At 61.0% G+C, this 26,847-nt stretch overlaps 11 protein-coding genes and 1 non-coding gene across 12 annotated transcripts; 6 read left to right on the plus strand and 6 right to left on the minus strand.

The window, feature by feature from the left end:
* Window positions 1–192: 192 nt before the first annotated feature.
* Window positions 193–1,833, plus strand: PAN0_017c5473 (general amidase; the record flags this gene model as incomplete). Its single annotated transcript, XM_014799047.1, has 1 exon — window positions 193–1,833. One exon carries the CDS (start codon window positions 193–195, stop codon window positions 1,831–1,833), a length of 1,641 nt encoding a protein of 546 aa, XP_014654533.1.
* A 414-nt stretch (window positions 1,834–2,247) lies between these two features.
* On the plus strand, window positions 2,248–5,518 carry PAN0_017c5474 (pkinase-domain-containing protein; the record flags this gene model as incomplete). Its single annotated transcript, XM_014799048.1, has 3 exons — window positions 2,248–2,288; window positions 2,395–2,476; window positions 2,528–5,518. 3 exons carry the CDS (start codon window positions 2,248–2,250, stop codon window positions 5,516–5,518), a joined length of 3,114 nt encoding a protein of 1,037 aa, XP_014654534.1.
* A 1,061-nt stretch (window positions 5,519–6,579) lies between these two features.
* On the plus strand, window positions 6,580–9,016 carry PAN0_017c5475 (cytoplasm protein; the record flags this gene model as incomplete). The annotated part of the gene is made up of 3 exons (XM_014799049.1): window positions 6,580–7,631; window positions 7,942–8,182; window positions 8,234–9,016. 3 exons carry the CDS (start codon window positions 6,580–6,582, stop codon window positions 9,014–9,016), a joined length of 2,076 nt encoding a protein of 691 aa, XP_014654535.1.
* Window positions 9,017–9,271: 255 nt separating this feature from the next.
* PAN0_017d5476 (uncharacterized protein) lies at window positions 9,272–10,570 on the minus strand (the record flags this gene model as incomplete). Its single annotated transcript, XM_014799050.1, has 3 exons — window positions 9,272–9,448; window positions 9,587–9,649; window positions 9,866–10,570. 3 exons carry the CDS (start codon window positions 10,568–10,570, stop codon window positions 9,272–9,274), a joined length of 945 nt encoding a protein of 314 aa, XP_014654536.1.
* Window positions 10,571–11,099: 529 nt separating this feature from the next.
* PAN0_017c5477 (actin-like ATPase domain-containing protein) lies at window positions 11,100–12,918 on the plus strand (the record flags this gene model as incomplete). The annotated part of the gene is made up of 2 exons (XM_014799051.1): window positions 11,100–11,176; window positions 11,271–12,918. 2 exons carry the CDS (start codon window positions 11,100–11,102, stop codon window positions 12,916–12,918), a joined length of 1,725 nt encoding a protein of 574 aa, XP_014654537.1.
* Window positions 12,919–13,033: 115 nt separating this feature from the next.
* Window positions 13,034–14,731, minus strand: PAN0_017d5478 (uncharacterized protein; the record flags this gene model as incomplete). The annotated part of the gene is made up of 1 exon (XM_014799052.1): window positions 13,034–14,731. The coding sequence occupies one exon, from the start codon at window positions 14,729–14,731 to the stop codon at window positions 13,034–13,036; it is 1,698 nt and encodes a 565-aa protein (XP_014654538.1).
* A 657-nt stretch (window positions 14,732–15,388) lies between these two features.
* On the minus strand, window positions 15,389–17,617 carry PAN0_017d5479 (sterol o-acyltransferase; the record flags this gene model as incomplete). The annotated part of the gene is made up of 1 exon (XM_014799053.1): window positions 15,389–17,617. The coding sequence occupies one exon, from the start codon at window positions 17,615–17,617 to the stop codon at window positions 15,389–15,391; it is 2,229 nt and encodes a 742-aa protein (XP_014654539.1).
* Window positions 17,618–18,255: 638 nt separating this feature from the next.
* On the minus strand, window positions 18,256–18,327 carry PAN0_t017d0003. The gene has a single exon. It is a non-coding gene; the product is annotated as a tRNA-Glu (tRNA).
* Window positions 18,328–18,568: 241 nt separating this feature from the next.
* PAN0_017c5480 (s-adenosyl-L-methionine-dependent methyltransferase) lies at window positions 18,569–19,328 on the plus strand (the record flags this gene model as incomplete). The annotated part of the gene is made up of 2 exons (XM_014799054.1): window positions 18,569–19,087; window positions 19,158–19,328. The coding sequence occupies 2 exons, from the start codon at window positions 18,569–18,571 to the stop codon at window positions 19,326–19,328; spliced, it is 690 nt and encodes a 229-aa protein (XP_014654540.1).
* A 45-nt stretch (window positions 19,329–19,373) lies between these two features.
* PAN0_017d5481 (uncharacterized protein) lies at window positions 19,374–22,316 on the minus strand (the record flags this gene model as incomplete). The annotated part of the gene is made up of 1 exon (XM_014799055.1): window positions 19,374–22,316. One exon carries the CDS (start codon window positions 22,314–22,316, stop codon window positions 19,374–19,376), a length of 2,943 nt encoding a protein of 980 aa, XP_014654541.1.
* A 421-nt stretch (window positions 22,317–22,737) lies between these two features.
* Window positions 22,738–24,324, plus strand: PAN0_017c5482 (uncharacterized protein; the record flags this gene model as incomplete). The annotated part of the gene is made up of 1 exon (XM_014799056.1): window positions 22,738–24,324. The coding sequence occupies one exon, from the start codon at window positions 22,738–22,740 to the stop codon at window positions 24,322–24,324; it is 1,587 nt and encodes a 528-aa protein (XP_014654542.1).
* Window positions 24,325–24,534: 210 nt separating this feature from the next.
* On the minus strand, window positions 24,535–26,772 carry PAN0_017d5483 (uncharacterized protein; the record flags this gene model as incomplete). The annotated part of the gene is made up of 1 exon (XM_014799057.1): window positions 24,535–26,772. The coding sequence occupies one exon, from the start codon at window positions 26,770–26,772 to the stop codon at window positions 24,535–24,537; it is 2,238 nt and encodes a 745-aa protein (XP_014654543.1).
* Between the last annotated feature and the right edge of the window lie 75 nt (window positions 26,773–26,847).

Raw genomic sequence — 26,847 nt, forward strand, 5'->3', positions numbered from 1 at the left:
GTGGAGGCGAGAGAATTGGCGATCCGTGCGTTCCGTTGGAAGCCGTTTCATCTTGTCATCAGAGTCGACGAAGCGATTACACGTTCGGGTTGCCTTCCGGACACCACGAAGCTCTCATACGCAAAACAGGATCGACCCATTCAAAGGGCAAAGGCCAAGTTATCTTCTATCGCGACGAACAGTCTTGAAATCATGACGACCTGGCAGCAAGTGGCCGAGGCGAAGCGTGCGCAGCGGGAAGCACTGCTGCCAGCCGCGTACAAGGTGGCGGCGGACAAGCTGCCACCGGCTGGCACCGACTCGGTGATCGACTTTGCGCGCACGTGTGGCGTGCTATCGGAGCGCGAGGTGGAGATCACCGAGACCGACGACGTATCCGTGCTGCTGGCGCGACTCGCGAGTGGGCACTACACGGCGGTGGAGGTGCTGGAGGCATTCATCAAGCGCACGTGTGTTGCGCACCAGCTGGCGAACCCGCTCACGGAGATTCACTTTGAAGATGCGCGCGAGTGGGCGGCCGAGCTGGATGCCGAGCTCAAATCGACAGGCAAGGTGCGTGGACCGCTGCACGGCCTACCTATGAGCGTCAAGGACCAGTTCCAGATCGCTGGATCCGACGCCACGATTGGGTACATCAGCTATGCGAACAAGCCGTCAAAGTCCGACTCGGTGCTGGTGGATGTGCTGAAGCGCGCGGGCGCGGTGCCGTTCGTCAAGACCAACCTGCCCCAGACGATCATGTATTCCGAGACGTCCAACATGTTGTGGGGCACCACGGTCAACCCGCACAACCGTACGCTGCATCCGGGAGGATCGTCCGGCGGCGAGGGCGCGCTGGTCGCCATGAAGGGCTCGCCCTTGGGTGTGGGCACGGACGTAGGTGGCTCGGTACGCATCCCCGCGACCCTGTGCGGAGTTTTCGGCCTGCGCCCATCGTCTCATCGATACCCATACGAGGGAGCGATCAACTCGCTGGTGGGGCAAATCACGATTCCGTCGGTGCTTGGCCCGCTGAGCCGTTCGCTGTCCGGCCTCACCGAGTTCTCCAAGGCGGTGCTGGCACAGCAGCCTTGGTTGCAGGACCCACAGACGCCATCGATGCCATGGAACACGGAGCGGTTCGAACACGCACGCACGCAGAAGAAGCTCAACATCGGGGTCATGTGGCACGACGGGGTGGTGAAGCCTTCGCCGCCGTACGAGCGCGCGATCAAGCAGGTGCTCTCGACGCTTGGCAGCCACGACGTGGTCGACTTTGAAGCGTTCCGCACGATCGAGATGCTCGAGATCCTGGGCGACGCCTTCTGTGCCGACGGAGGCAAGGACATCGAAGCTGCCATTGCGCCACTCAACGAACCACTCGGACCGTGCTTTTCGGGCATCGGCAAGCGCGAAGCCACGGGCTACGAGGTGTGGCAAGCCAACAAGCGCAAGCTCGCCTTTCAAAAGGCGTATCTCGACCACTGGAACGCCACAGCCCAGCAGACCAAGGACGGTCGCCCCATCGATGTGCTCATCGTGCCCGGCTTCGCATACACGGCGGTACCGCCGGGCAACGAGATCTACATCGGCTACACGGGCATCTTCAATGTGGTCGACTATCCCGTGGTGGTGATGCCGGTGACCAAAGTAGACCCCAAGGTCGATGGGAGCGCCGAGCGAACCGACTTCCTCAACCCAGACGACGAGAAGTGGTACGGACTCTGGGATGCGGAGAAGCTGGTCAACGCGCCCGTGGGCATCCAGATTGTGGGTCGACGCTACGAGGAGGAAGCGGTGCTTGGATACGCCGAGCAGATCTGGAACGCATTCTCGGCTTCCAAGGCGGGCTGAGGACTGTCTTGCGCTGCAGCTTCTTGTCATGCTTGACTGAATGCAGTGCTTCCCGTTGTGCGTTTGATGTCTGGAATAGCTGGTAAAAAAAAGAAGAGTGTGAGATCGATTCAGGGTTGGTCGTAAAAGTCGGGAAATTGGCAGTAAGCTAAAATCACGTGACGCTATGGCACGCGGTTGGGACTGGTGAGGCGCGTGTGTTGATATCGAGAGCGGCATCCCTAGGCTGCTTTGGAAGCGGGCGAAGAAGAACGAGACATGGGGCGTCTGGTCAGTCCGCACCGGCAACAACCCGAGCTCGCATGGTAGCAAGCTTTGCAGGGGAATGCGTGAATGTGAGAGCTTGGCGTGAATGTGAGAGCTTGGATACGCCCAAGCGTGATGGGATGGATGGAGGTCAGCGCCCCAGCCAGGATGCAGCACATTGACTTTCCACTTTCCACTGCGCACGCTCGGTACTTTGCAACTTGACACATCCTCACCTCGTCGGCCGCCCAACACTTCGCCAGCTTTGTCACGGTGAAAGTGGATTTCCTCCGACCTGTTCCACCATCCCTCTAGTCCACGAGACGAGGCCGCTTCGTCTGCCTCCTTTGTCGACACCACATCCATCAAGGCCTCGTCAACGCCTCGGCTGTATCACGTACAGCATCGTGTTTGACCCGACGCTGGCATTGCGACACAGAGCGGACAGCAAACATGCATCAGCTCCCATCTCTATAAATCCCAACCAACGATCTCCATCGCAGCCAAGCCTAACATCCCACCTTCGGGGACAAGCACCACCATCATGACTGCCGTGTCGCGCTACCACGACCTGGTCCCATCGACACCAGTGCTTCGACGCTCCTCCAGGCACGCTGGCGGCGTCTTGCCAGACCACACTCCCAGCGACCATGCCAACGCCACCATAGGCGACAGTCCATTGCCGCCCGCTCCCGTCAGCCACTTCCTTGGCGATGCCGAGTCCCAACCAGAGCCTTCTCAATTCTCCTCTGCAGCCTCTCACATTGCAACCAACGCTGCTCACTCGCGTATTCGCCCGCTCAGGATCTCCTCTGAAGCGCACAGAGATACGCATTCGGATCCATACGACGACTCTCCCGGTACTGGCCGTAGAGCCGCGCCTTCTGCAGCTTCGCATCGCGACGAGCTCGGCAGCCTCCGCGCTGCAGGCATCTTCCGCGATGCTCCCGCCCAGGACGCCTACAGCCGCTCGTCTCCCTTTGCATCAGCCTCCGCTCTTCAGCACGACGAGCTCAGATCCAAAAGCTCGCCACCATTGCGCATGGCCAAGGTCAGCGCGCTTGCTTCCCATCGTGAGAGCGCTTCCCCTCTGCACGACGCTGAGCTGCGCGTCAATGCTTCATTACCCGCCCGCAGACGTAGCGCAGAGAAGGCCGAGGAAGACGACGAGAAGAAGGTCAGGTACGCCCCTATCGAGGAGCGCGCATCGGTAAAGCGTGACACTCCGGACGATGCCGCCCATCGAGCCGGCTCGTCGAGCGTCCAGCCCGCAACTGGCTACCGCACTCCTGCAATGACTGGTCGCGCACTTCGCTCAGCGGCCACAGCTGCCCCAGCCACGGCGCAGCGCAGCGCTGCCAGGAGCTTGCGTACGCTCACCCGCTCCTCGAACCGTCATCCTCCCGCCAGGAGGGTCGTCAGGCGATATTCTGACGACGAGGACGATGACCTGGACGAAGAAAAGGCCGAAGCAAATCGCTCCAATGGCGCCGACGACGCACAAAGCGCCAGCCCGGACCCACAACAGCCGCGTGCTTCTCGGCACAGTCAGGACGGAAGCTCCAACTCTGGTTCAGGTTATGCACCCGCTTCTGGCGCAGCACCAACCTCGGCAGAGGCGGCAGAACGGCCAGATCGCCGCTTCCTCCCGTACGGCTACGATGCTGAAAAGGAGAAGCTCCGCGCAGAGATGATGGAGAGGGCCTCACTCGTTCGTTCCCCAGCACCCGAATCGCAGCCTGCCCGCCAGCAAGCACCAGACGAGGTCGGCGCCATTCAAGATTACGACATGCAGCCCCCGCCGCCCCGCAGGAATGAGGCGCATCCGCTCGCCAGACGCTCCGTCGTCGAGCCAGCGTTGGCAAGAGAGGATGGCTCGATCCATCCGACCCGAGGACAGGTCGAGGCAATCCAGAGCTTCCTCGCGTCCAACATAGCTGCACCTGCGGATCCTCTGGCGAATCGCCGACTCGTTCCAGCCTCCAACAACGATCTCCGAGAAGGTCAACGCGTCGCTCCTCGTGCTCCGAATGGGGTCAGCGATCACTTGCTCAAATCAACTGGCTTGGCATCTACAGGTGCCAGACCAGGCGCCGCTTTCGGACAGCAAGACGAGAACGAACCTGCCGAGGAGGATGCATGCCGTCTGTACTCCGAGATTCGACACGAGGCCATCTGGGCCGAGACGACGCGCCAGATGCAGAAGCCGCTCAGCCAGGAGGAGCGCTTCATGAAGGAGATCGCTGGCTCGACACGCTGCGTCAAGCTGCCCGGCTTCAAGTTCCGCAGAAAGCAGCTCACCAAGGGCGGCTTCTCCACCGTGCACATCCTGCGCGGACCAGCGTGCGAGAAGGTGCGCAATGCAGACACAGGCATGGTGGACGAGCTCGCCGTGCCCGAGGAGCAGCAGGCGTTCTTTGCGCTCAAGCAGGTCGACCTCAAGCAGATCGAGAGCGAGCAGGACAAGCTGGATCTGATCGCCGAGGCCAACCTGCAGAGGACGCTGTCGGACCTGGAGGGAAGCGAGATGTATCTGCTGCGTTACTTTGGACATCACGTCACCGTCGACAAGAACGGCAGTCCGGACAAGCTGCGAATCCTCATCGAGCTCGGCGAGCACGACTTTGGCACGGTGCTGGCGCAGCAGGCGCCGCTGCCGCGCGAGGCGATCGCGCATTACTTCCGCGAGATGCTCGAGGCGGTGCACTTCATCCACGGCGCCAATCTGGTGCACGCCGATTTGAAGCCGGCCAACTTTTTGATGGTCGACGAGCGACTCAAGCTGATCGACTTTGGCATCTCGAAAAAGATCCCCAAGGGCACCGTGCACATCTCGCGAGACATTATCATCGGTACGCCGAACTACATGGCGCCCGAGGCGATCAAGATCGCGCGGACCAAGGGTAGGCGCGTGTACAAGGCAGGCAAGCCGAGCGACGTGTGGTCGCTCGGCTGCATCCTGTACCAGATGATCTGGGGCCGACCGCCGTTCGACCGCATACCGGCTAATCGCAAGCTGGAGATGATTGTGGATCCCGAGCACGAGATCGCGTACAACCGCTTCCGCGACCCGCGCTACACGGACCGACTCGAGGTGGACGACGACCTGTTGGACTGCGTCAAGGCGGCACTTAGGTACGACGCCGAAGACCGAGCGACGATTCCCGAGCTGCTCAAGCATCCGTTCCTGCGACAGTACGCGCCCGAGCCCGATCACATGGAGGAGGAGGAAGAGGTCGACCTCAACGAAACGGTCAGCATCTCGCGCGGCACGCTGCGAAGCCTGGTGGCGCGCATCCGCACCCTCGCTCTGCAGGAGGAGCTAAACGAAGATAATGTGGTCGACCGAGCCGATCTGCTCTTTACGAATCTGCAGCAGGCCCAACAACAGCAACAACAACAACAACAGCAGCAGCAGCAGCAGCAGCAGCAAAGATGATCGCAAGCAAAACCGGCTCCACCAACCCCTCTTGTCCGAAAACATACCCGCGCCTCTTGCGCTCCCATCCGCCCCAGTCCCTCCCAGATGAGCCTCGGTGGCCCTGGCATTGCTGGACACCTGGCTCTTCTTTCGTATTCATTTATAGTTTTGTTCCGTACATTCGTTCATTCATTCATCGCCTCCATCGTTCTCGCCACATCTTGGAATGGTATCCGTCTTGCAAAGCTTTCCATGGACTGGCATCTGAGGATCATTTGGGCTTTGAGAGGGTGTTGCTGTGGCGCCCAAGCGGGGGAAAAATAAATTTGTTAGGGTCGAGTTCGTGACATTCGGAAACGCGGCAAGAAATTGTTGGGGGAGGCAGCGACTTCGAGAGGCAGCTGGAAGCCTACGGACGACGAGCGAAGGAACGGGCGCCGCGTCAGCTTGGATTGCCAGGGCAGAGTAGGTTCAGGGCGGGCAACTCCACGTTTTCCTAGCGACTGCGCCTCAACATGGCCCCGCCCCAGGGTGCAGAGGCAAGCGGGAAAAGCGAGCGTCGAATGCAAGGCGATTCAGGCCGCGCGCACTTGCCACTTTCACCCACTCTGTAGTCGAGCCAACCACCCGACCCTTCTTATAACTTGTCTCTTTCCTCAGGCAATTCCCCTTCTCCTCCCTCATCCATTCCGTCACTCCCCTTGCGCGCATTCTCTGATCTGTAAGTGCTTTTAATCCGCACATGCTCCAGCCTCCTACAACAATATCCGCAGCCCGGCTTGCCTCTTGCGCCATGCTCCCGGTTCCGTGCGGGGACGGAGATGCAGGGAACGCATCCCCGCCCGGCCGCTCGTATGATGATACCAACTTTTCACTTTCACAAATACATGTTAGACTGCTTAGTCAAACCATGCAGAGAACGAAGCTTTTCTGATCCTTACCAGCTGGGCGGAGCATGTGCCAAGTCTTTGGAAGTGTAGAACCGATAGCTGACAGACAGATCCTTTGCGTCTTATTCAACGGACACAGCAGACACGCCAACACCTACACACACAGTCGCATCGGACCGATCACAAGCCATGTCGTCGCAACAGGCACCGCTCGCATACGCCGTCGCGCAATGGCTCCAGCAGTCGTCCGACTCGGCATCCGCCGAACACAAGGCCAAGCTGCAGCACGCCGCCAAGAGCGTCTCGGAAGCGTTTGACGTCGACACCTCCTCGGCACAGCAGCAGGCACAGTACGGCTCCGGTCCCGGTCTCCAGGCCATCTTTGACATCTTCCTCAAGACGCAGGCCAAGATGGGCGGTGCGGCTCCCGCGCCCGCAGCTGCACCAGCTGCCTCCACGTCGACCGCCGCAGCCACCCCCTCGGACGCCGACCTGGCCAAGGCGGAGCAGCTCAAGGCCGACGGCAACAAGGCCATGTCCGCCAAGGACTACGGCGCCGCCATCGAGGCGTACGGCAAGGCGATCGAGCTCAACCCCAACTCGCCCGTCTACTTCTCCAACCGCGCCGCCGCCTTCAGCCAGATCGGCCAGCACGACCAGGCCATCGACGATGCCAAGCAGGCGAGCAAGATCGACCCCAAGTTCGGCAAGGCGTACTCCCGACTTGGCCATGCGCTCTTCTCGTCCGGCCGCTTCGAGGAGGCCGTCGAGGCGTACCAGCAAGGTGTCGAGGTGGACCCGACCAACGAGGTGCTCAAGAAGGGCCTTGCTGCATCCAAGGAGCAAGCCTCGTCGTCTTCGTCCGCACCCTCGTCCTCGGCAGCTGGCTCGTCGACGCGCGACGCCGTCTCTCCACCGGCAGGCGCAGATGCCGGCGCCGGTGGCTTCCCCGACTTTGGCGGCGGAGCTGGCGGCATGCCCGACCTCGCGGCAATGATGAACAACCCGATGATCGCGCAGATGGCGCAGAACCTCATGTCGAACCCGGACAGCCTGGCGTCGCTCATGAACAACCCCATGCTCCGCCAGGCGGCCGAGAGGTTCGGCTCCGGTGGTGGCATGCCCGACATGAGCTCCATGATGAACGACCCCGCGCTGCGCGACATGGCACGCAACTTCATGGGCGGTGCCGGCGGCGGCGCCGGTCGTGGCAACGGCGGTGGCAACGGCAACAACAACATGTACTCCTAGACAGTTTCACAATAGTATGCGAGCGCCTCGCGGCGCAGTAATGATATCCCCACCTTATCTTTCTGGATTTGCTGCTAGCCTTTTGCTTGTGTGAGCGAGCGACGTATGCTCGAGTCGATGTAGCAGACGTGCTTGAGATAGAAAGCAACGGAGATGGCCGAGCTTTTTGTCGCTGGACGCATGCGAGTGGAGGGGTGTGAGCGAATTTTGCCAGACGCACAAACCACAGCTCGGCAGCGCGAACACATCCTTCGCGAGCTCCACCACTGCTTTCACCTGCGAGCTGCTGAACATGTCCAGTGCGTCGCCGACGGTGCGGGTGATCTACTTTGCCTCGGTGCGTACGACGCTTGGGCTTTCGCACGAATCCATCGCGCTGCCTTCGGTGCCCACTTCGCTCCCCACCCTCATCGAGCTCATTGCGCAGCGCCACAACGATAAGCAGCCCGATAGCGTGCTGGCGGGGTGTCGGTGGAGCGTCGACAACACGCTGATCGAAATCGACGAGATCGCAAACTGGACACTCAGCGGCGGCGAAGAGGTGGCTGCCATCCCACCCGTCTCGGGCGGCTAAGCAATGGATCAGCCCAAGGTCGAGGTCGAGCCGGCACGCAAGCCGCTGGTGGCAGCGTCGGTGCTGTCGCGCTTCTCGGCACACCACTTCTCGCCAGCTCCCAGCGGAGTCGATTCGAACCTGCTCATCCTGTTGCACGGGCTGGGTGATAGCGACACGCCGTTCTTTACGCTGGGCCAGTCGCTGCAAAAGACGCTGCCGCAGACAGCCGTGTTGACGCTACAGGCGCCGCATGGCGTACCGTTCCTCGACCCCGGCCGACACTGGATGTGGTATCCGACGTTCGACCAGTTTGGCGAGATACTCACCAAGCCCAACCCGCGCCCGACCGTCGACCACCTCAAGGGCCTGCTCGAGCATCTCACCGGCGCGTGTGGGTGGTCAGCATCGCACATTTACTTCTTCGGCTTCGGTCAAGGCGCCACGATCGCGCTGGAGACACTTGTCGACTGGACCAAGTCGCATGCAGACGAGCCTGCCGCAAGACTGGGAAGCATAGTGTCGGTGTCCGGCGAATTCATCTCGCATCCGACGCTGACGAAACCGAGCGCGACACCCGTGCTGCACATCTACCGCTCGCCGAGCGAGACACCGCGCGATGCGAGCCGATGGGCATCATTCCGAAAAGCCACAAGCGCACTGCAGCTGCATAGGTTGGCATTGGCACCAGGCGGGGCGGACGAAGCGATGCTACGCGGACAGGAGTGGGATGGCGTGATGCAGTTCTGGTCGAGGCTGCTGCGCAGTCGAAGTAGCTGGGAGCTCAGCGGCGACGTGGTACCGCTTGCGCCTCAGAAGTAGTACAGCGTACGGCCCTGCAGCTTGAGCGCGTAGATCACGTCGATCGTACGCACGGTCTTGCGGTTGCAGTGTGCTGCCGATCCAAACGCGGGTCAGCTCGACTCGACGATGCGGGTGGGGAGGCAGGTGGGACTTACCGGAGTAGACGATGGCGTCGTGTACGGCGCGCGTGAGGAAGTTACGCAGAATGAACCGCGTCTCCTCGTACACCATCCCACCCAGACCTATAGACGCAAAGCGCAAGCCGAGTGTCAGCTACGCCACTGCTTCAATGTCGCCCGGTGGGTGGAGCTTACGCTTGACGCCTCCTCGTCGCGCAAGACGGCGGATGGAGCCCTTGCTGATGCGTTCGAGTGCCGAGCGCTGTGCGCGGTACCGCTTGGTGGCGCGCGCCACCCGCCCATTGCCTTGGCCCGGAAGACATTTACCGCCCTATCCCTCGCAGCATTAGCATCCGTTCGTATCACATTTATCCTGTACCAGCGTCTTACCGTGAAAGTCTCTGGTCGATCCAAGCAAGAACGAGTCAGGAACAATGCCGATGCAACTGCGTGACTCTGCCCAACTCACTTGCACCCATTCTGTCTCAAAGTTGTGCTCGGTAAAGATGATGTGATTGAAGCGAGGTGCGGGCTGGCAATGACAAGCGTGATTCTTATGCATGCGGACATTGTATGTGCGGCGGAAAGACAAAGCAAGCAAAGCTTGTTGCGGCAGTGTCAATCGCGGCCTTAGGAATGCAGCTGTGCGGAAGAGAAAAAATATCGAGATGAAAGCGTAGAGCGGAGAATCAGCGGAATTGCTCTGCAGCACGCTTCCGCGGCGGCACGGACTGGGTCGAGAACTTACAATGGGAGCGACGGTGGTCATCCACTCGCCTACGGTGCGGAAGAGTGTATCGTCGCCGCGGTCGACCGGGCCGTCAGGGCCCCAGATTCGCAGCTCGTCGTCTGCCACGTGTGCCGCGGGCGCAATTCGTACTCTCGCCGCCGCCCTTTCGTCGGTCCTTGCCACCGTTGGCTGCGTTTCCTCCTGCTGCTCGGGCTCGCGTTCTGATGCGGGCGAGGCATCTCGGTCACTTTGCTCTTCGTCTTCGTTGTCATCGTCATCGCTGTCCATGGAGAACCTCTGCTGTTTGGCGGGCATGCGCGTAGTCTTTTGCCTCTTGCGCTGTCTTTCCTTGTCATCCTCTGCGGCGGGTTGGGCTGCAGTGCTGGTACTCGGCTGCGCACTCGCCGGCGGTTCGACCTGGGCAATGCGCACAAGCTCCGCGCGGTAGCCGGGGGGAAGCGGCAGGGATGTCGACTGGATGGCTCGTCCGCGGAACGCCGAGACATAGCTGTTCAGAGACCCCGCAGATTCGGTCGTGCTTGAGCTGGACTGGTCCTGCGAGTCATCGCTCGCTGCGGCGCGCAGAAGGAGGAACGAATCGACAGGCGCTGGGCCGTCGTAGTCGATGTGGAACGGCATGAGGTTGGGCGTGCATTGTGGCAGCGCATCCGTCGTGGATGGGCCGAGCACGAGCTCCATCGGTGGCGGTAGCAGTTCGACCATTGCGGCGGTCATCAAGGTCAGCACCGAAAGGAACCGATCAGGTGAAAAGTCTTGAGAAGGCAAAGGCTGGCGAAGGTCAGCAGCGGCGAGGACAGCAGAGAGGGAGACCAACACCTCGCATCAACCCTGGCAAGGCGCGTGGTGGCGCGTGGGCGCGTAAAGTGTCCGACTCGCCGCATCTTCTACTCGTGCGATAGAGCCTCAAACGCCAAGATCAAACATTCGAAGGGTTCCGCCAAAATTCGTAGACTGCTTCGTGATCGACAGTGGCAGAGCGCCTGCCAGCCTTTCAGCGCCGTTCGCCACTTCGGAAGAGCTGTCGAGCTAACAGATTCCGAAAAAAAAAGCGAGAAGAAAGTTTCCCTTCGAAATTTTGGAGTGGGATGGCGAGAAGGAGTTGATGTGCCTCGACAGCGCCGCTGCCGCCCAGCTGATCCCCCCGCCGCCGCCGAAGGTGAACGCACCGTCCATCACTACATCATCACCTCCTCCCTCCATCACCACACCCCCATATCACACATATACAATCATGACTGAAGCGGCAGGTGCCGTCATCGGCATCAACTTCGGCCACTCGTACTCCTCCATCGCCTGCATCAACCAGCAGTAAGTTTCGACCTATGTCTTTCGCTCGGCTGCCACTCCCAGCATATCGATACTGACGATCTTGCGCCTTTGTCCATCTTTCACTATTCCGTAGCGGCCGTGCCGATGTGATCGCAAACGAGGACGGTGAGCGCCAGCTCGCCACGCGCATTGCCTACAACGGCGACCAGGTCTACCTCGCCAACCAGGCCACCCCGCAGCTCGTCCGCAACGCGCCCAACGTCATCGACAACTTTGTCAACCTCCTCGGCCGCCCCTTCGCCGAGCTCACCGACGCCGAGAAGAAGCGCAACTCGGCACCCGTCATCGACTCGAACGGCGCACCCGCCTTCCAGGTCGAGATCGACGGCACCCAGACCGTGCTCACTGCGCACGAGGTCTCGGTGCGCTTCCTCCGCTCGCTCTTCCTCACCGCCAAGGACTTCCTCTCGGGCGTCCCCATCGCAGGCGCCGTGCTCAGTGTGCCCCAGTGGTTCCCCCAGCAGCAGATCTCGGCGCTCAAGGCCGCCGCCGAGGAGGCCGGCCTCATCGTGCTCCAGGTCATCCCCTCGTCCGCCGCCGCGCTCGCCGCGTACGGCCTCACCAACCCGCAGGGCCCCGGCCAGCTCCCCGCCCACCCGGACGGCGTTGAGGGCGCCCCCTACGCTCCCGGCAAGGAGCTCGACCGCAACGTCGTCGTCGTCGACATGGGCGGCTCGTCCACCGACGTGGCGCTCGTCGCCGCGCGCGCCGGCCTCTACTCGACGCTCGCCTACCTGCACGACGCCACGGTGGGCGGCGCCACGCTCGACGCTGCGCTCGTCGCATTCTTCGCCAAGGAGTTCACCAAGAAGACCAAGGTGACCATCGCCGACACCGACAAGCGCGCGTGGGCCAAGCTGCGCAACGAGTCCGAGTTCACAAAACGCGCGCTCTCGGCGTCCAACTCGGCCACGTGCTCGGTCGAGTCGCTCGCCGACGGCATCGACTTCACCGGCACCGTGAACCGCATGCGCTTCGACATGCTTGCCGGCCCGGCGTTCGGCAAGGTCGTGGCGGCGGTGGAGAAGGTGCTTGCGCAGGCCAAGCTCGAGGCGTGCCAGGTGGACGAAGTGGTTCTTGCCGGTGGCAGCGCAAGGCTCTCGGGGCTCGCTGACAGGCTGGCGGGTCTGTTTGGCGACGCCGAGGAGGGCGGTGCGCACATCACCGCCTCCATCGATGCCGACCAGGTCATCGCTCGCGGCTGCGCCATCCAGGCGCAAGTCATCGCTGCCGCTCCCAAGGGCTCCAAGGAGGCAGCGTTCCTCACCGAGCTGCCCAAGGCTCCCGTCGACTCGCTCGCCGAGCTCAAGGTGCAGGCCACCTCGGCGCCCATCGGCCTTGTCCTCGCCGACGGCGCATTCGTCACGCTCGTGCCCAGCAACACTGCATACCCGCTGCGCCGCTCCTTCCGCCTGCCCGTCGCCAAGGGCGCCGAGTCGGTGGCTGTGACGCTCGACCAGGGCATCGACGACGTCAAGGTCGAGACCATTCAGCCGGACCCGGAGGACTTTGACGAGGACGACGACGAGCCGCTCGAGCCCGAGACGCGCAAGACCGCCATCACCAAGCCGGCAGGCAAGGGCCTTGCTGCCTTCACCGTGCCCACGCCCGCCAAGGGCGCAAAGTCCGTCCTGCTCACCCTCGAGGCCGCTGCACCGGGCAAGCTCTCGCTCTCGGCGCAGGAGGACGGCGCCTCGAGCTCGGTCGACCTTGAGCTCTAGACTGTCTTTCCTTCCTGCACACACTTTGGCTCTCGTAATACACTCTCTGCAGCATCAACAATGTGTGTGAATGGTCCGCAAAACCGAAACCAGATGAAGAGTGAAAAGACGAGGTTTAGGCGTGGAGAATGTGGTTCCACCAGCGCGAGCTTCCCTTTGGATGCGAGGCGAGCGAGGCGGAGCGCGAGTGGGTGGGCGAGTCGGGTGGGGGGGTCGAGTGTTTCTTGCGCAGCTTGCGCAGTTTGTGTGCCGAGAGCGAAAGCGCGACAGCAGGTGCAAAGTTGTCTTCGGGATCCGAATGAAGGTGGATCGAGGCACAGGGGATGTCGACGCCATCGTACACGTGGGCACCCGTGCGCAACCCCGTCCCCACCTTCGCTTCTGCTGGCTTAGCTTCCGACTCGACGCGCGGCGGTTCGGCAACCGAGCAGGTGGCGTCGGAAAGATGCTCGAGGCTCGACAGGATCATGTGTCGCGTGGGGTCGAACTTCTTGGCGCCGGTGCGTGGGGCAAGGGGCGTGAAACACGCTGTATCGTCCGATTCGGACAACGTGCGTGTTCGGCGCGACGGCGGGCTTTGCAACGAGGCGCACGAGCGTTCGGCACGCAGCTTGGACTCGTTGCCCGCCGAGTGCCAGCGTTGGCGCTGCGCCCACACGCCTGCTTCCTGCACGGGTAGCGGAGGCAGCCGCGGTGCATCATCAAACGACACCGCATGCCGAAGCGTACGCTGTGGCTTGGGCGATGCCACCGCTGGACTGTTGAGCACCTCCATGGCTGCCGACGATGGTGGTGTAGCAGCCGTATCGCTGTGGTGTCGCATGCGTCGCGGTGGTGCTGCCGCCAGCTGCACCGGTAGGCGCGGCGGCGGCTCGAGCGCGCCAAACGTACCGCGCCTTGCCTCATGGCTGCCGACATCAAACGTGCTGTACGCATACTCGCTCGGGTTGGGGCTGCACGGCAGACTGCTTGCAGTGGTGCAACCGTCGTCGTGTTCGAGCTGCGCGTGGGCCCGGAATGGATCGGGAAGCAAGAGCGTCGGCGGCTTGTGCGCGCGTGAGCCTGCGAGGGATGCATCGGGCGCAAGGTCGAGCAGCGGGTCGTGCACGGCAAACGCCTGATCGAGCGTGTGCTGGTCCAGACGGCGGTGTTCGAGCGGGAGACGCTTGATGCGGATCTTGTCGCCATCATGTGGGCTCTCGTGATCTGGCTCGCGGTGGAAGGGCGCATCGAGCGTATCGAGAGGATCGTACGAGTCGCTCTGGCGTCGCTTGAAAGCAGGCGATGGCGCCCAGTCGAAGCTGCGCTCTCCATATGCAGCGTAGGGCAAGAAGTTGTCCACTCTCTTGCTCGCCATGGCGACATCGCTGTCGCTCCTCTTCCTACGTCTGCGATTGCGCATGCTGTCCGTCGAGTCGATAGCGACATGGTTGAAGGTCACTACAAGTGGACTGAGCGATGCCGAGCCGGGTGCTGCCGAGTTGCGGCGTGCTGGACTGAGCGGTGCGAGGGGCGAGTTGAGCGTGAGGCAGGTGGCTGTACTGCTCCTTCTGCGCGCATCGGCAGAGGAAGGGCTTGTGAGCGAGCCTGTTGCGAGCAGATGCTGCCACTCGTCCTTCTCGATCCAGTCAAAGTAGACATGGCCGTCGGCCTCGCGCACGCGAAGACGCTGCTCGCGCTTCTGCACGGAAGTGGTTCCGAAGAAACGGTCGATCTCCTCCTTGGTCTGGTAGCGAACGGGGCGAAAGTGACGCGCCTGCGCAGCGGTGGGCGAGTGTACAGTCATGGAGCGCGAGCGTGTATTCGTCGACATTGTGAAGGAAGCTGTGCAAAGGTGGAAAGCAGACCGAGCCAGGCGTGGGGCTTTCCCGGGTGTGGGCTAGGTCTTTATAGCTGCAGCTGGCGCAGGGGCTATCGAAGGGTCTGAGGAGCGCAGCCGGGTGGGTTTTGCGGCAACAGCGCAAGCATGCACATCTGGGCAGCTCGGCTAGAGTCGCTCCGCCGCGTCGAGATTGGTGGGATTGCATCTCCGCAGGGCCCGCAGGCCGAAGCTCGTCTGAGCTCAGACGCGGCTGAGAACTTTCCCTTTCATCAGCTGCTTCCTTTCATCACCAGGCAGCACAGACCTCGAATCGCAGGTGTGAAGGCACAAAGGAACAAAGGGCAGCCGGCAGAAGAAAGCGTGGCGAGTCTGCAGGGAAAAAGTGGGCGTAAGTTTAGCTCCAAATCGACTTCATGCGTTGCCGCCCCGAACAAAGGGGATGCTGCGCCATGGCGCTTCCGTCTTATGCGCATCCGTCGGATGCTTTCATCCGCCATCAAAGGGACTCTTGACACACACCTTTGTCTTTGAGCATATTCAAGCGGAATAAGATGAGCCAATCAGCCAAAAAGTTGGACGCATGATTCCGTGCAAATGCAAGTATGACAAAGACATAGAACGAGCAAAAAAAAGAGGTGGCGCCCCGAATCAGTAGACGAGGTAGCCAATGTTGAGCAGCGGGAAGCCCGCCATAAGGCCGATCCAGAAGATCATGTTGCCGAGCGTTTCGTTGCGCTTGATGAAAGGGATCTGGCTGATGATGATGAGCGGCAGCTGCACCATCTGCGCCGCAAACAGATAGAAGCGGATCTTGCCGCTGACGATGGCCATGACGAGCTCGTGCACGAGCGAGCTGAGCAGGAACGTCAAGAACATGGCCATGCTCTTGCTGAGACCCCACGCGGCGATGGTGCTGGCATACACGTGGCGCAGCAGGAAGCTGTGCACGGGCTTGTTCCACTTGCGGCTGAAGACGTCCATGCTGGTGGCGTTCCACCAGTCCAGGTAGAACTCGCGATCGGCAAAGCGCGTGAGCTCGGCAAACGCGTTGCAGATGCACTCGAACATGATGTAGAAGATGAGCAGGTAGTTGATCATCATTGGCACCGCCAGCTGCAGGAACGTGCGCAGAAACGGCGTCTCGGGCGTGGGGGTGAACGGCATGATCCAGTGCTCGGTGATCACGTAGATCACCAGGAACGTGCCAAACGTCGCCAGCGTCTTCTCGAGCACGTAGAGCGGACGGATCGTCTTGAGTCGCGGGTAGGAGAGCTCGTAGACGAGCGTAGGCACCAGCAAGTAGTCCCAGAAGTTGGCGTACGTCAAGTTGGCAGGCCACATGACGGGATCCTGTCGGATCAACTCGGGCGACGGCTCGGACGACGGTCGGGACGACAGCAGATCCTCGCGCAGCACCTCGATCTCGCGCGCCAGATCCGAGATGAGCCCGTCCGGGTGCGAAGAGAGCGGATGCGGATCACGAATCTGATGCGGCTCGGCGCCCGAAGCGGCTCGACTCGTGGATCGGCGTCGGTTGAGCGACGAGTCGGCTTTGGCTTCGTTGTCCTTGTCGGTGCCAGCCTTGCGCTCGGCGTTGGTCTTGTCGGTCATGTTCTTGTGCAGCTGAATGTGCTCTTCCCGGCTTAATTGCTTGTCTTTGCGGCCTGGCGGATCTGGCAGAGAGTCGGCTTGGTCGCGAGCTTGGCTGGATTCGTCCTTGACGGTGAGTTTGGGAGATGGCTCCTCGCCCTGGGGTGCGGCATTGAGTGCTTGTCCCAGGTGCAGCCGGCTCGAGCTGCTGCCTCGCTGCTTGTGGAGCGCCGACCATTCTGCAAGAGAGTGCGCGGTGGCCTTGTCGGCGTCCTTGTCACCAAAGCCTGCGGCGTTGCGAGCGAGACGGACGGCTTTACCCCACGCGGCATGCAGTTGTTCGTCGCCTCGACCGGCCTCGGCACCCTCGACCTCGGCGACGCGCTCCTCGAGCATGCCTTCGATGCGGCGCATGCGGTGGTAGGTGTCGGCCATGTTGCCGTTGACGTTCATGTAGGAGTGGATCTTCATCATCATGGCGAGCGTGTGCAGCACGAAGAAGCCGCTCTGCACCCACGGCCACTCGCGATAGCGCGCCCACTTGATGACGAGGCCGAGCAGCGTTGCCTGCCACAGGTGCTGGAAGGTGACCGCGGTGGGCCAGTAGCGGACCCAGCCGCGGCGACAAACCTTGGCGAAGGGCACGCAGATGAAGAGCGAGGCGATGAGCACGCCGTCCGAGATGGCGAGGATCCATGCATCCCTGCTGAAGAGCGTGGCAAAGGTGAGGCTGAGCACTTGGCCGGTGGAGGCGAAGGAGGTGTAGGAGGTGTTGAGCACAAAGAGGGCGAGGCAGACCCAGAAGAGGGTGAAGAAGCCGCGGAACTGGTCGCGCGAGGAGGTCTCGTTGAAGCGGTCAAAGTGACTGTTGCGCGGCTTGAAGCTGACGACGGCTCGCATCTTTTTGCGCGAGCGTGTCGAGGCGGCGACGGGCTTGAGGTGGATGGCGCCATCCTTGCCGACTCGAGGCGAGAGCGCCTTGGCGCCGATGTGCTTGAACTCGAACGTGGAGGATCCGGTGCCGTGCGAATTGGAGATGGTGGTGGTGAGCGTCGAGGTGGCGACGGACGGCTCTGGTTCCGAGTCGGACGGTGTAGCTCTACCGTTGGTCGGTGTCGACGGCAGCTCGGACGACGGCACCATTTCGGATGCGGGCGTGCTAACTGCGGACGAGATGGCGTCTTCCGGGGTGTCTGTCATGAGTTGGGCAATCTTGGGGTGTTTGGCGACAAAGTCCTCCTCGACAGGTAGCGCACGAGCGCCGGAGGATGTCTCGTTGGTGGCCATGGCTGGGTATCCTACTCAAGTTCCAATGTGTTCCGTGGCGGCTGGGGCGGACGAGTTTTATTGCGTTCGGTGCGCTGATGCCGGAAGAACCGAACCGATTCGGTCGCGAGAGGCGCGGCGGCAACAAGCCGAGTAGCCAAGTGAGGGTGGAGCGCGCTTGCAGGCGCAGGCAAGGTGTGAGTGTAGAGAGCGTCGGTTGTGGTGGTCGAGCGGGATCCTTGATCGGAGGTGGTTACCGGTCGCTGGGAAAAAGCTTCCGGCGACGCCACTCTGAGCCCCTGGAGAGAGAGAGTCTTGACTGTCTCACCTCGCCCAGACGCGCACTCACTCCACTTGGAATCCAATTTGCAGCAAGGCGGCAGCATTGAACCCCTTTCCGGGACAAATTTCGTGCAGCAACGTGGAGCATCGTCATCGTGTGCATCTGTCCGTGCAGCCATTCCTTGAACGCCAACCAACCGGAACTCGCATCCGCAACGCCATCCGACCCACAGAAGAGTACGGAATCGAGCTCTCGACTGTTCCTGCAGTTTGCGTATCCCCGCTCCCGAAGGTGTGGATCCTCGCCACCCCATGCAGTAGAGCAGGCAAAGAGCGAAGAATAAAACCTCCGACACGAAAAAAAGCAAAAACTAAAGTTCCCGGCCAGGGAATCGAACCCTGATCTGAGCAGTGAGAGTGCCCTATACTAACCATTGTACTAACTGGGACTCGGTGTTGATTACTAGTCATCGAGCATATATATAACCTCATCCTGCACAACCCAAAGGCACCTGCTGGACCCTGACGGCGGGGTAACCGAGGCGAGAAGTGCCGCTCTTTGGGCCGAGCCGGTACGGCAACCAGCCCGCTGTGCATACCCGCTCCCTCGCACAGACACTCCTACGTCCCGACCTCCAGTCCTGACCACATCTTCTTCATCTTCGCCGCTCCACTCCGAGCTGCAACACAATGTCCATTTCGACGCCCAACTACTCTTCCGGCAACGACCGATTCGGCGCCGAGGCGGCCACGTGGGATTCGCAGCCCGAGGTGGTCGAGTCGTCGCGGCTCTGTCTCGACGCGGTGCTGCGTCACTCGGACCACTTCCCCTCGCTCTCCTCCTCGAGTGTACTCGAGATCGGCTGCGGTACCGGCTTGCTCACTGTGCCACTTGCTCAGCATGTCGGCTCCATCCTTGCACTCGACACCGCACAGGGTATGATCGACATGCTCTCGGCCAAGCTCTCCTCCAACGCGATCCAGCACAAAGTCTCCGCCAAAGTCAAGCTTCTCGAAAGCGCCGATGATCCCGTACTTGAGGCGAAGAAGTTCGATGTTGCACTCAGCCATCTTGTCTTCCACCACGTACCCAATATGCAGCAGCTGGTCGACGTCATGTTTGGAACTCTCAACAAAGGCGGCAGAATTTGGATCTCGGACTTTGAGGATGACGGGCCCCAAGCAGAAGCTTTCCATCCAAAGGCCAAGGTACGATCCCGCACTTCGCTTGTACCTGTAGAACTGAGACTGACCTCTTTGCTGCTTTGTAAACCGACAGCATGCAGGCGTGGAACGACACGGCCTCAAACGCGACGAGATGCACAACATCCTCACCAACGCCGGTTTCACCAACGTCGAGGTCTTTGAAAGCTTTCAGATGCAGAAAAAGGTCGAGTCGGGACAAACACAATCCTTCCCCTTCCTTGCTATTACAGGCATTCGACCCTGAGCGCCTATCTTTGCAATGCGTAGCAAATCTCTCGGGCTCCGCCATCTAGTACGTCTGAGGTGGGGTATCTGGAGTCGACTCGAGCAGCCACAGCTCGCGTAGCGCCTCGACTGTACGGCCTCCGTTAGCCTTGAGCATTTTGCGTGCGTGCCATTGTTGCCTTTCGTCCGGTGTCCCGCGTTGCGATACCGCCTGCTGTACCGCCTCCCATCGATCGAGCAGATCGCTCCAGAATGTCTCTGCCTCCTCACCACCATCCCTTTCGGATAAAACGAGGCTCTGAACCGCGAGGTCCAGATCGACCGTACGTGCCAACAGATCATCGCGCACCGCTGCTGCCTCCTCCACCATGCTTCCTCCATCGCCATGCGACACGCGCAAAAGTGCACGCACCACCGCCGTATATGTCGCCAAGTTGGCCGGTGCAAAGTCACCCTGAACCTGTACAGGTTCTGCTTCGTCAGCGGCCGCAGAGAGGGGCGAAATCGTGTTGATCCCTACCGCCCGCGCCAGGATCGAAGTAGTGGTGTTCCAGCGTTCGCGACCTTCGCGTGCAAGACACTCGAGCGCAATCGTCCACGAGCTAACACTCGGCTGCACCCCAAACGTCTCGGTCATGTCGCGGATCACTCCAAGCACCGCCTGGCTAGAGCCCCACGCCTGCTTCTCCACCTGTCCTGGCAGCGTCTCGGACTCCGTTTCGCTGGCTACGCCGCTGGCGGGAATGTCGACTTCCAGTCGGCCAAATGCGCGGATGAAGCCATCGAACGTACGGCTGGTCGGTGGTTGCGATGGCGGCCATTGCTCGAACACCAACGATCCGCTTCCATCGTGCTCGTGGTCCTGCTCGGGTTCCTGCTCTTGCTCTTGCCCTTGCTCTTGCGCGTGCTTTTGCTCGCCCTCGCGCTCGCCCTCGTGCTCGCTGTCGGGCATTCGCTTCCTCGATGCCGTCTGCTTCCACAGCTCGTACACGCGTTGGAGACGAGCGTAGTCCTTGGCATCTACGCACACACCCACCACGGCACGCAGTACCAGATTGATGGCATGCGTGGAAGGCCAGTATTTTCCCAGCAGCCGTCGAGCAGGCAGCTCGTGTCCCGATCGATCCGACTGCGGTAGGTGCGACTGGGCGAGTGCAAGTGCGATCAGCTCGCTGGTGATGCCTCCCGCCGGCATCTTGAAGCCGTTACTGCCCACGTAAAAGTCGAGCGCAGCCTTCCACTTGGCCTTCTTGATCAAGCCGTACAGCGTAGCAGTCTCATACAGGCCCTTGCCACCACGCACTGTAAGTAGGCGCTTCCGGACGGGCAACAAGAATTTGTCGGCTCCCACGGCCTCCTGCGACGGGGACGCTTGAGATCCATCCGTCGTGCCCGTGGACCCGACATCGCTCTCGGTCAGCGACACGAGGACGGGTACCGTGCCATAGCCGTACGCCAAGTCCTGTAGCTTCGATAGCGTGCGTGCCGACGGCAGATGCGCAAAGACAGCCCCGTCTTTGGAGCCAGGGGTATAGTCTTCTGGCATTGGACTGTCGTCGGTGCGACGCACCTTTTCCGCACTCCGCAACACAGAGAGGAGGTGCTCTCTCGCAGCGAATACATCGCCTTGATCGAGATGCGTCTGCAAGATGGCATCCAGTGTTGCGCCTGGTTCGGCCTCGGTATCGACGCCTTCTGCTTCCAACGAGAATGCAGTCTCGCGCGCGATGCGCTTGACGATCTCATCCACATTGGCCACCTTTACCGCCCTTCTTCCGCGTTTGGAGCTGCACGCAAGCAGTTCGACCAGCGAGTAGGCCTTTTGGACGTACTCGCCGCCCGCCCGAAACAGCTCCTCGAAGAGCAGACGCTGCGTGAAGTTGGACGTGCTGACAATGTGCGCGACCGCCTCGAAGCTATGAGATGTTCGCGCACTGTGCTGTGCCCAGGAGATTGCATCGTCGAGTCGCCCTGCAAGCGCAAGTGTGCGAATGCCAAGATTGTAAAGAGCACGCAGCTCGAGGTGCGCTGGCCTCACTTCTTCGCGTGCGCTGCGTGGTCTCCGCGCCATTCTGCCCTGGTGACCCTGCACCAGTCGCTTAAAGTACTGCCAGGCCAGTATGGAGTGGGAAGCGTCCGAGCCGTGCAGACCTCCGATACCGTACCGCAGAATCTGGGCCAGAGACGACCGGATCACACTCCAGTGCCCCTTTTCGGCGGCTATGAGGCTCGCCTGCTGCAGCAGTTGCAGTTCGTCTCCGTACCCTTCGAGGAGGACCACAAAGCACTTGCGGATGTAGGACACAGTAGGATCATCTTGGTCACTCGAGACGCTAGATATCGCCTCGACGTCTCTCATGCTTGGCGTGTACTCGGGGCAGAGACGCATCCAGTTGAGCATGTCGTGCCTCCTGCCGCGCTTGATCGCCCACAACGCTGCGACTGCGAAGTCGGGCAGAGGCTCGTTGAGAGTCGTGCCCAGAGACTGGAACTCGTTGAGTGCTGTTGTGGCTGCCTTGAAATCTCCCTCCTGGATGAGCCGTGCTAGCAGCTGGGTGGACGGAGAGAGAGCCGCCGTTGACTCTGCTGTAATCGAGGAGGACGCAGCCTGGACTGCGCCGTCCGCACTCTTCTTTGAAGTGGATGACGATGCTTGTTGGACGTAGACCTCATCTTCAGGCTCGAAGAGCGAGAAGTCGACTCCATGGGGATCGATCTCATTGTTCGAGCCGGGAAGCGGATGTGCAGGGTTGGAGGTCGAGTAGGCGAATGCGAGCAGCGGTCTTGGACGTCGAGCGGATCTGGCCTTGGTCGGAGGAGAAGGCGCCGCCGAGAATGTGAATTTGAGGGGCAAGAAGGAAGAGCTCGCCGATGAGGTAGATGCGGTAGCTGTAGAAGCGCTGTTGGCGCTGAGGGCGGCCGAGCTCAGCAAGCGCAGCTGGCGCTGCTGGTGAGCCAGGGTTCGCCAAGCATCTCTGGCGGGCAGAGAGCTGTTTGGTGGACGCATGAAGGCGTATCCAAGCCTTCCATTCGGCCTGCGGTGCCAATCGTCGAGGCCTGAATGTGCCGATGGATCCCTTGTTGGGCTATGATTGGTGTCAGATTGAAAGGAAAGTTGGGAAGAGCACAAGGCGAGAAAAGGGTCTGTGAGAAGAAGTCTCCGAAGGTTTCAAGAGCCGAGTCCCGGTGCGATTTTTTTGACTAGTGTTACATCGCTGTCTAACACAAATGCGAAAATTCGCAGAGCGAGCTCTAAAGCTCGACTCGGCGACAGCGAAGTTCCACGTCAACTTTGGCCAACTGCGGGGACTCGCAGGGGCCGCCTTCATCTAGGCCTGGCTAAAGCGTACTCTCCACATAGCTTCTTCTCGCACCTTCACCATACCCTTCTTATTCGCTTCGAACGAGCCAGTGGAGGCTTCATCGATATGACGCTCGCGAGTCTCAGGTGGACATGCAGCCTGCTGCTGCTCGCCACCGTCCTGCTCGGCAGCTGTGAGGCGGCGCTATTCTCCAAGAACTCCAAGGTCACCATCGTCGATGCGTCCAACTTTAAGCGCGAAGTGCTTGACATCGAGAAGCCGACCATGGTTGCCTTCACAGCTCCCTGGTGTGGCCACTGCCAGAAGCTCGTCCCTGACTACACTAGGGTCGCTGCGCAGCTCGACGGCGTCGTCAAGCTTGCTTCGATCGACTGCGACGAGGACAAGAACAAACCTACGTGCGGAAAGTACGGCATTCAGGGCTTCCCCACCCTCAAGCTCTTCCCGCCGACCAAGAAGCGTCTCCCGAAGGACTATCAGGGTCCTAGGACTGCCAAGGATATTGCGGCGTACATGGTCGATGCGCTGCCTATGGGCGCCAAGAAGCTCAAGGCCGAGGAGCTTCAGGAGTACGCCGAGAACGACGCCACCACGCCCAAGGTCATCCTCTTCTCCAAGAAGCCCACCAGCTCGCCGCTGTACAAGAGCCTTGCACTCGACTTCCGCAAGAGTCTATCTTTCGCCTTCCTTCGCGGCGACCAGCGTCCCGTCCAGGCCGCCGCCCGCATCCACCTCGGCGTCGATGTCTCGGATGACAAGCTGCCGCTCCTGATTGTCGTCCCTTCACGTGGCGACGGTGATGACTTGGACAAGGCGGCTATCAAGACCTATACCGGCCAGCTCAAGTACCACGAGCTCAACGCATGGATCAAGCAGACCGTGCCAGAAGCCAAGTCCGGCAAAGCTAAGAAGCCCGCAACCAAGGCGCAGATCAAGAAGAAGCCCGTCAAGCTCGATCAAAATGTCGACGATCTTCCGGAAGGCGCCAACCGTGAGTGGCGTGTCGAGGAAGACATGACGGAAGAGGAAAAGCAGAAAAAGATGGAACAGCTCGCCGAAATGCTCAACACGGCCATCAAGCAGAGCAACGATCTCAGGGAGACCGAGCAAGCAGCGAGCAGCGATGCCGACTCGTCTGCCCACGGTTCAGGCTCTTCCCACTCTTCGTCATCTTCGTCCTCTTACTCTTCCACCACAGACGAGGATGGACAAGTCACCACGGACCGCACGGCATCCTACTCCACCTCGGGCGATGACGACGACTCGGCGTCGTCTTACAAGGTCTCCTCCCACACCCAAGGCAAGGGTGGCGAGGACATGTCGCTCAAAGAGAACCTGCAACGCTGGCTTGAGGGTGAACAGGTGGACTGGTCGTCCGACTACGCGGACCACTTCACATCCGCCCAAAAGGCGGCCGAACACCTCATCAAGGAGGACCCCGAAAAGGCGGAGCAGATGGCTCTCGAGAGCGAAAAGTGGCTTGCTCAGTACCTCGTCTCGGACCTCGAGATGATGAAGCTCGCCCGCGACAAGGGCAACGAAGACCCAGCCGTCTCCGACGCAAAGATCGAACGCATCCAGAACATGTACGACGAGATCAACAAACGCATCGAGGAGCGCCAAAACAAGATCGCAGCAAAGGCTTCAGCTTCTTCCGACGACAAACAAGCCTCGAGCCACGACGAGCTCTAGTCTCCATCTCGTCTCATTTTCACCCCGTGGCAATCACTCTAATGCGCTCGTTCCGTGAGAAACGACCTTTGAAATTGTTGCTTGTCTAGTACACACTGAGGGTGACACATGGTATCGAGCTAGAATAGCCAATGCTTCCGAAGGCACCAGAGGTATATGCCCGGCTATACCGGGAACTCGTTTGCTAAAAGATGGGAGGACGAGGCTTTTTCACATGGGCGAGTGGTGGCCCTTCTTGTTGCGATGTCCTCCTGGGTTGTGCTCGACGTACGGACCGTTGCCAACCGCGCTGGCCTTGCGGTACGAGTGACAGGCGTGTGCGTGCTTGAAAAAGGCGGCAAAGTTGCGACGGCGCTTGGCAGTGCAGATGAGGATCCACTCCTTGCACTGGTGGCACTTGCCTTCGACGGTGCCGGCGGCGTCGGCGTACACCTTGAGATGCGTAGGGGCAGTGAAACGAAGACCCGAGACGGACGAGATGCCATGCTTGTGCACCTGGTCGTACCAGTACTGCGAGTTCTTCAGTTGCAGCCAGTTGCCGTTCTCACAACGGTCGCACCACGCCTCGCGTGCATTGCCAGCACCCCGCACCCAGCGCGGCGTGTACAAGTCACCGGGAAAGCGCAGCTTGTCCGTCTGCCTTCGCGGTCTGTCGTCCTCGTTCTCGACCTCAAAGTCCGAGGCGGGCGGATCAGGCATGCCTGTGCGCATCTCGCAGTGCTGATCGTAGTAGACATCCTCCATCTTGCTGCCCGGAGGCGCACGCAGCACGATGTCCGTGGTGATCTGGTACGGCGTATTAGCGAGCGTATTGGCCTGCTGCACCGCCGACGCCGACGACGACGATCGATCGCGCTGCTGGCGCTTGTCGCCTCCTGCCATACCGCTCGGCGAGGGATAGCCCGCCTCGATGCCGTAGCGCATGGGCGCGTGGTCGCGCCAGCCTGGCAGGCTCGGCGACGAGGCCGAGGCACTCATGCCCGCCGGCACGCCCGAGTGCGACGAAGCTCCACCCCACGGGCTCCACTGCTGCGACGACGAGTAGCCCGCGCGCTGCGTCGCCGGAGCAGGCTGCTGGACATTGTACGGATCCGAAGGCAACGACGGACGGCGAGGATCGGTGTGCGCAGGACGATAGCTGTTGATCGCATTGCCGACCGGCGCCGAGGGTCGAGAAAACGACATGTTGGAGGCGAGCGAGTATCTGCGCGCGGCACCGTCGCTTCCATCGGCAAGGTTGCCATGCGACGACGCACCCATGGTCTCCTCATCGTACTGGCGCTTGCCAAGGCTCGACTGCGGAAACTCGTAGCCGCTGATCTCGAAGCCTCCCGGATTCGACCAGCCGGGTCGGGGAGCCGAGCGCGTCTCGGGGAGCGGGGGCGGCTGAAGCCTGCGGGCGCCGTAGTAGCCCTGCGCCGAAGCCTCATCGACTGCATGCGACTCGGCGGGCCACCACTGACCGCCGTTGGAGGCGTCGGCAGGAGCATCGAGCGGGCGACCGTGCTGATAGTTGGGTCTGCGCGCATAGTGACGATCGGCCAAAGCAGCTGCGTCCGAGCCGACGCGCGATCTCGACTCTCCTGTCGGCCCCGCCATACCGGACGGAGCTGGCACGCTCGAGTACGACGAAGGGTGGTCCATCTGAGCATGATGACCGTCCTCAGCGACGTTGTTGTAAGAAGGCATGTGCTGTTGTTGCTGCTGTCCTTGCTGCTGCTGCTGCTGCCAGGTTGGCTGCGAGTGGAGAGAAGGGACCTCATACTGTCCCTGAAAGCCCATGGTCATGGTGATCGTCTCGCGCGGAATGTCCCAGATGGAGGAGGCCGCCTCGACGTCGGACGGACGCGCAGGCTCGAGATGGTCTCCCTTGGTGGCAGCGGGTGCGGCCATGACACGCGACTTGTTGTGGGGGGCTCCGGTGAGGCTGGGCCAGATGCCCTTCATGCCGTCACCCCAGAGATGGGAGCCGTCCTCGACGGGGCGTGCGTGGTGCGAGGAGTTGGAGTGTGCAGGTGCAGAGTGGTAAGAGTCGGAGGCCGAAGCATGTTCGTGCGGCATGACAGAAGGATTCGATCGGTGGCTGAAGGACGACGAGGAAGGATGCGCGGCGGTCGTGCTGCGCATGGCACCTAGAAGAGGCTGTCCGTCGATAGGACTTTGAGGCTCCTTTGGGCCGCTAGAACGGGAAGAGATTGAGTGCGGGGAGGAAGGGCAGGAGACCGGATTGGAAGATGAGGCGAACGAGCTTCGACTGCGGCCGGCGTACTCCGTAATGAAGGTAATCGGAGGAAGAGTAGTGTTGTTGTTGTTGTTGTTGTTGTGTAGCGGTGCCGACGAGGAGGGGGAAGTAGAAGAAGAAGAAAAAGAAGAAGACGATGGTGTCCGGGTAGAGGGATATTGGTCTGGGTGGTATCTATGTGCGCGAAGCGAATCTCTTCTTTGCATAGCTTAAGAGACGAAGTATGGCGGGATAGCGGTCGGAGAGAAAGCCGTTCGTCGGGCACAGCGCAGCTTCCAAGA

The sequence above is a fragment of the Moesziomyces antarcticus genome (assembly GCF_000747765.1).
Source record: "Moesziomyces antarcticus DNA, scaffold: scaffold_v10017, strain JCM 10317, whole genome shotgun sequence".
NCBI classification, from domain to species: Eukaryota; Fungi; Basidiomycota; class Ustilaginomycetes; order Ustilaginales; family Ustilaginaceae; genus Moesziomyces; species Moesziomyces antarcticus.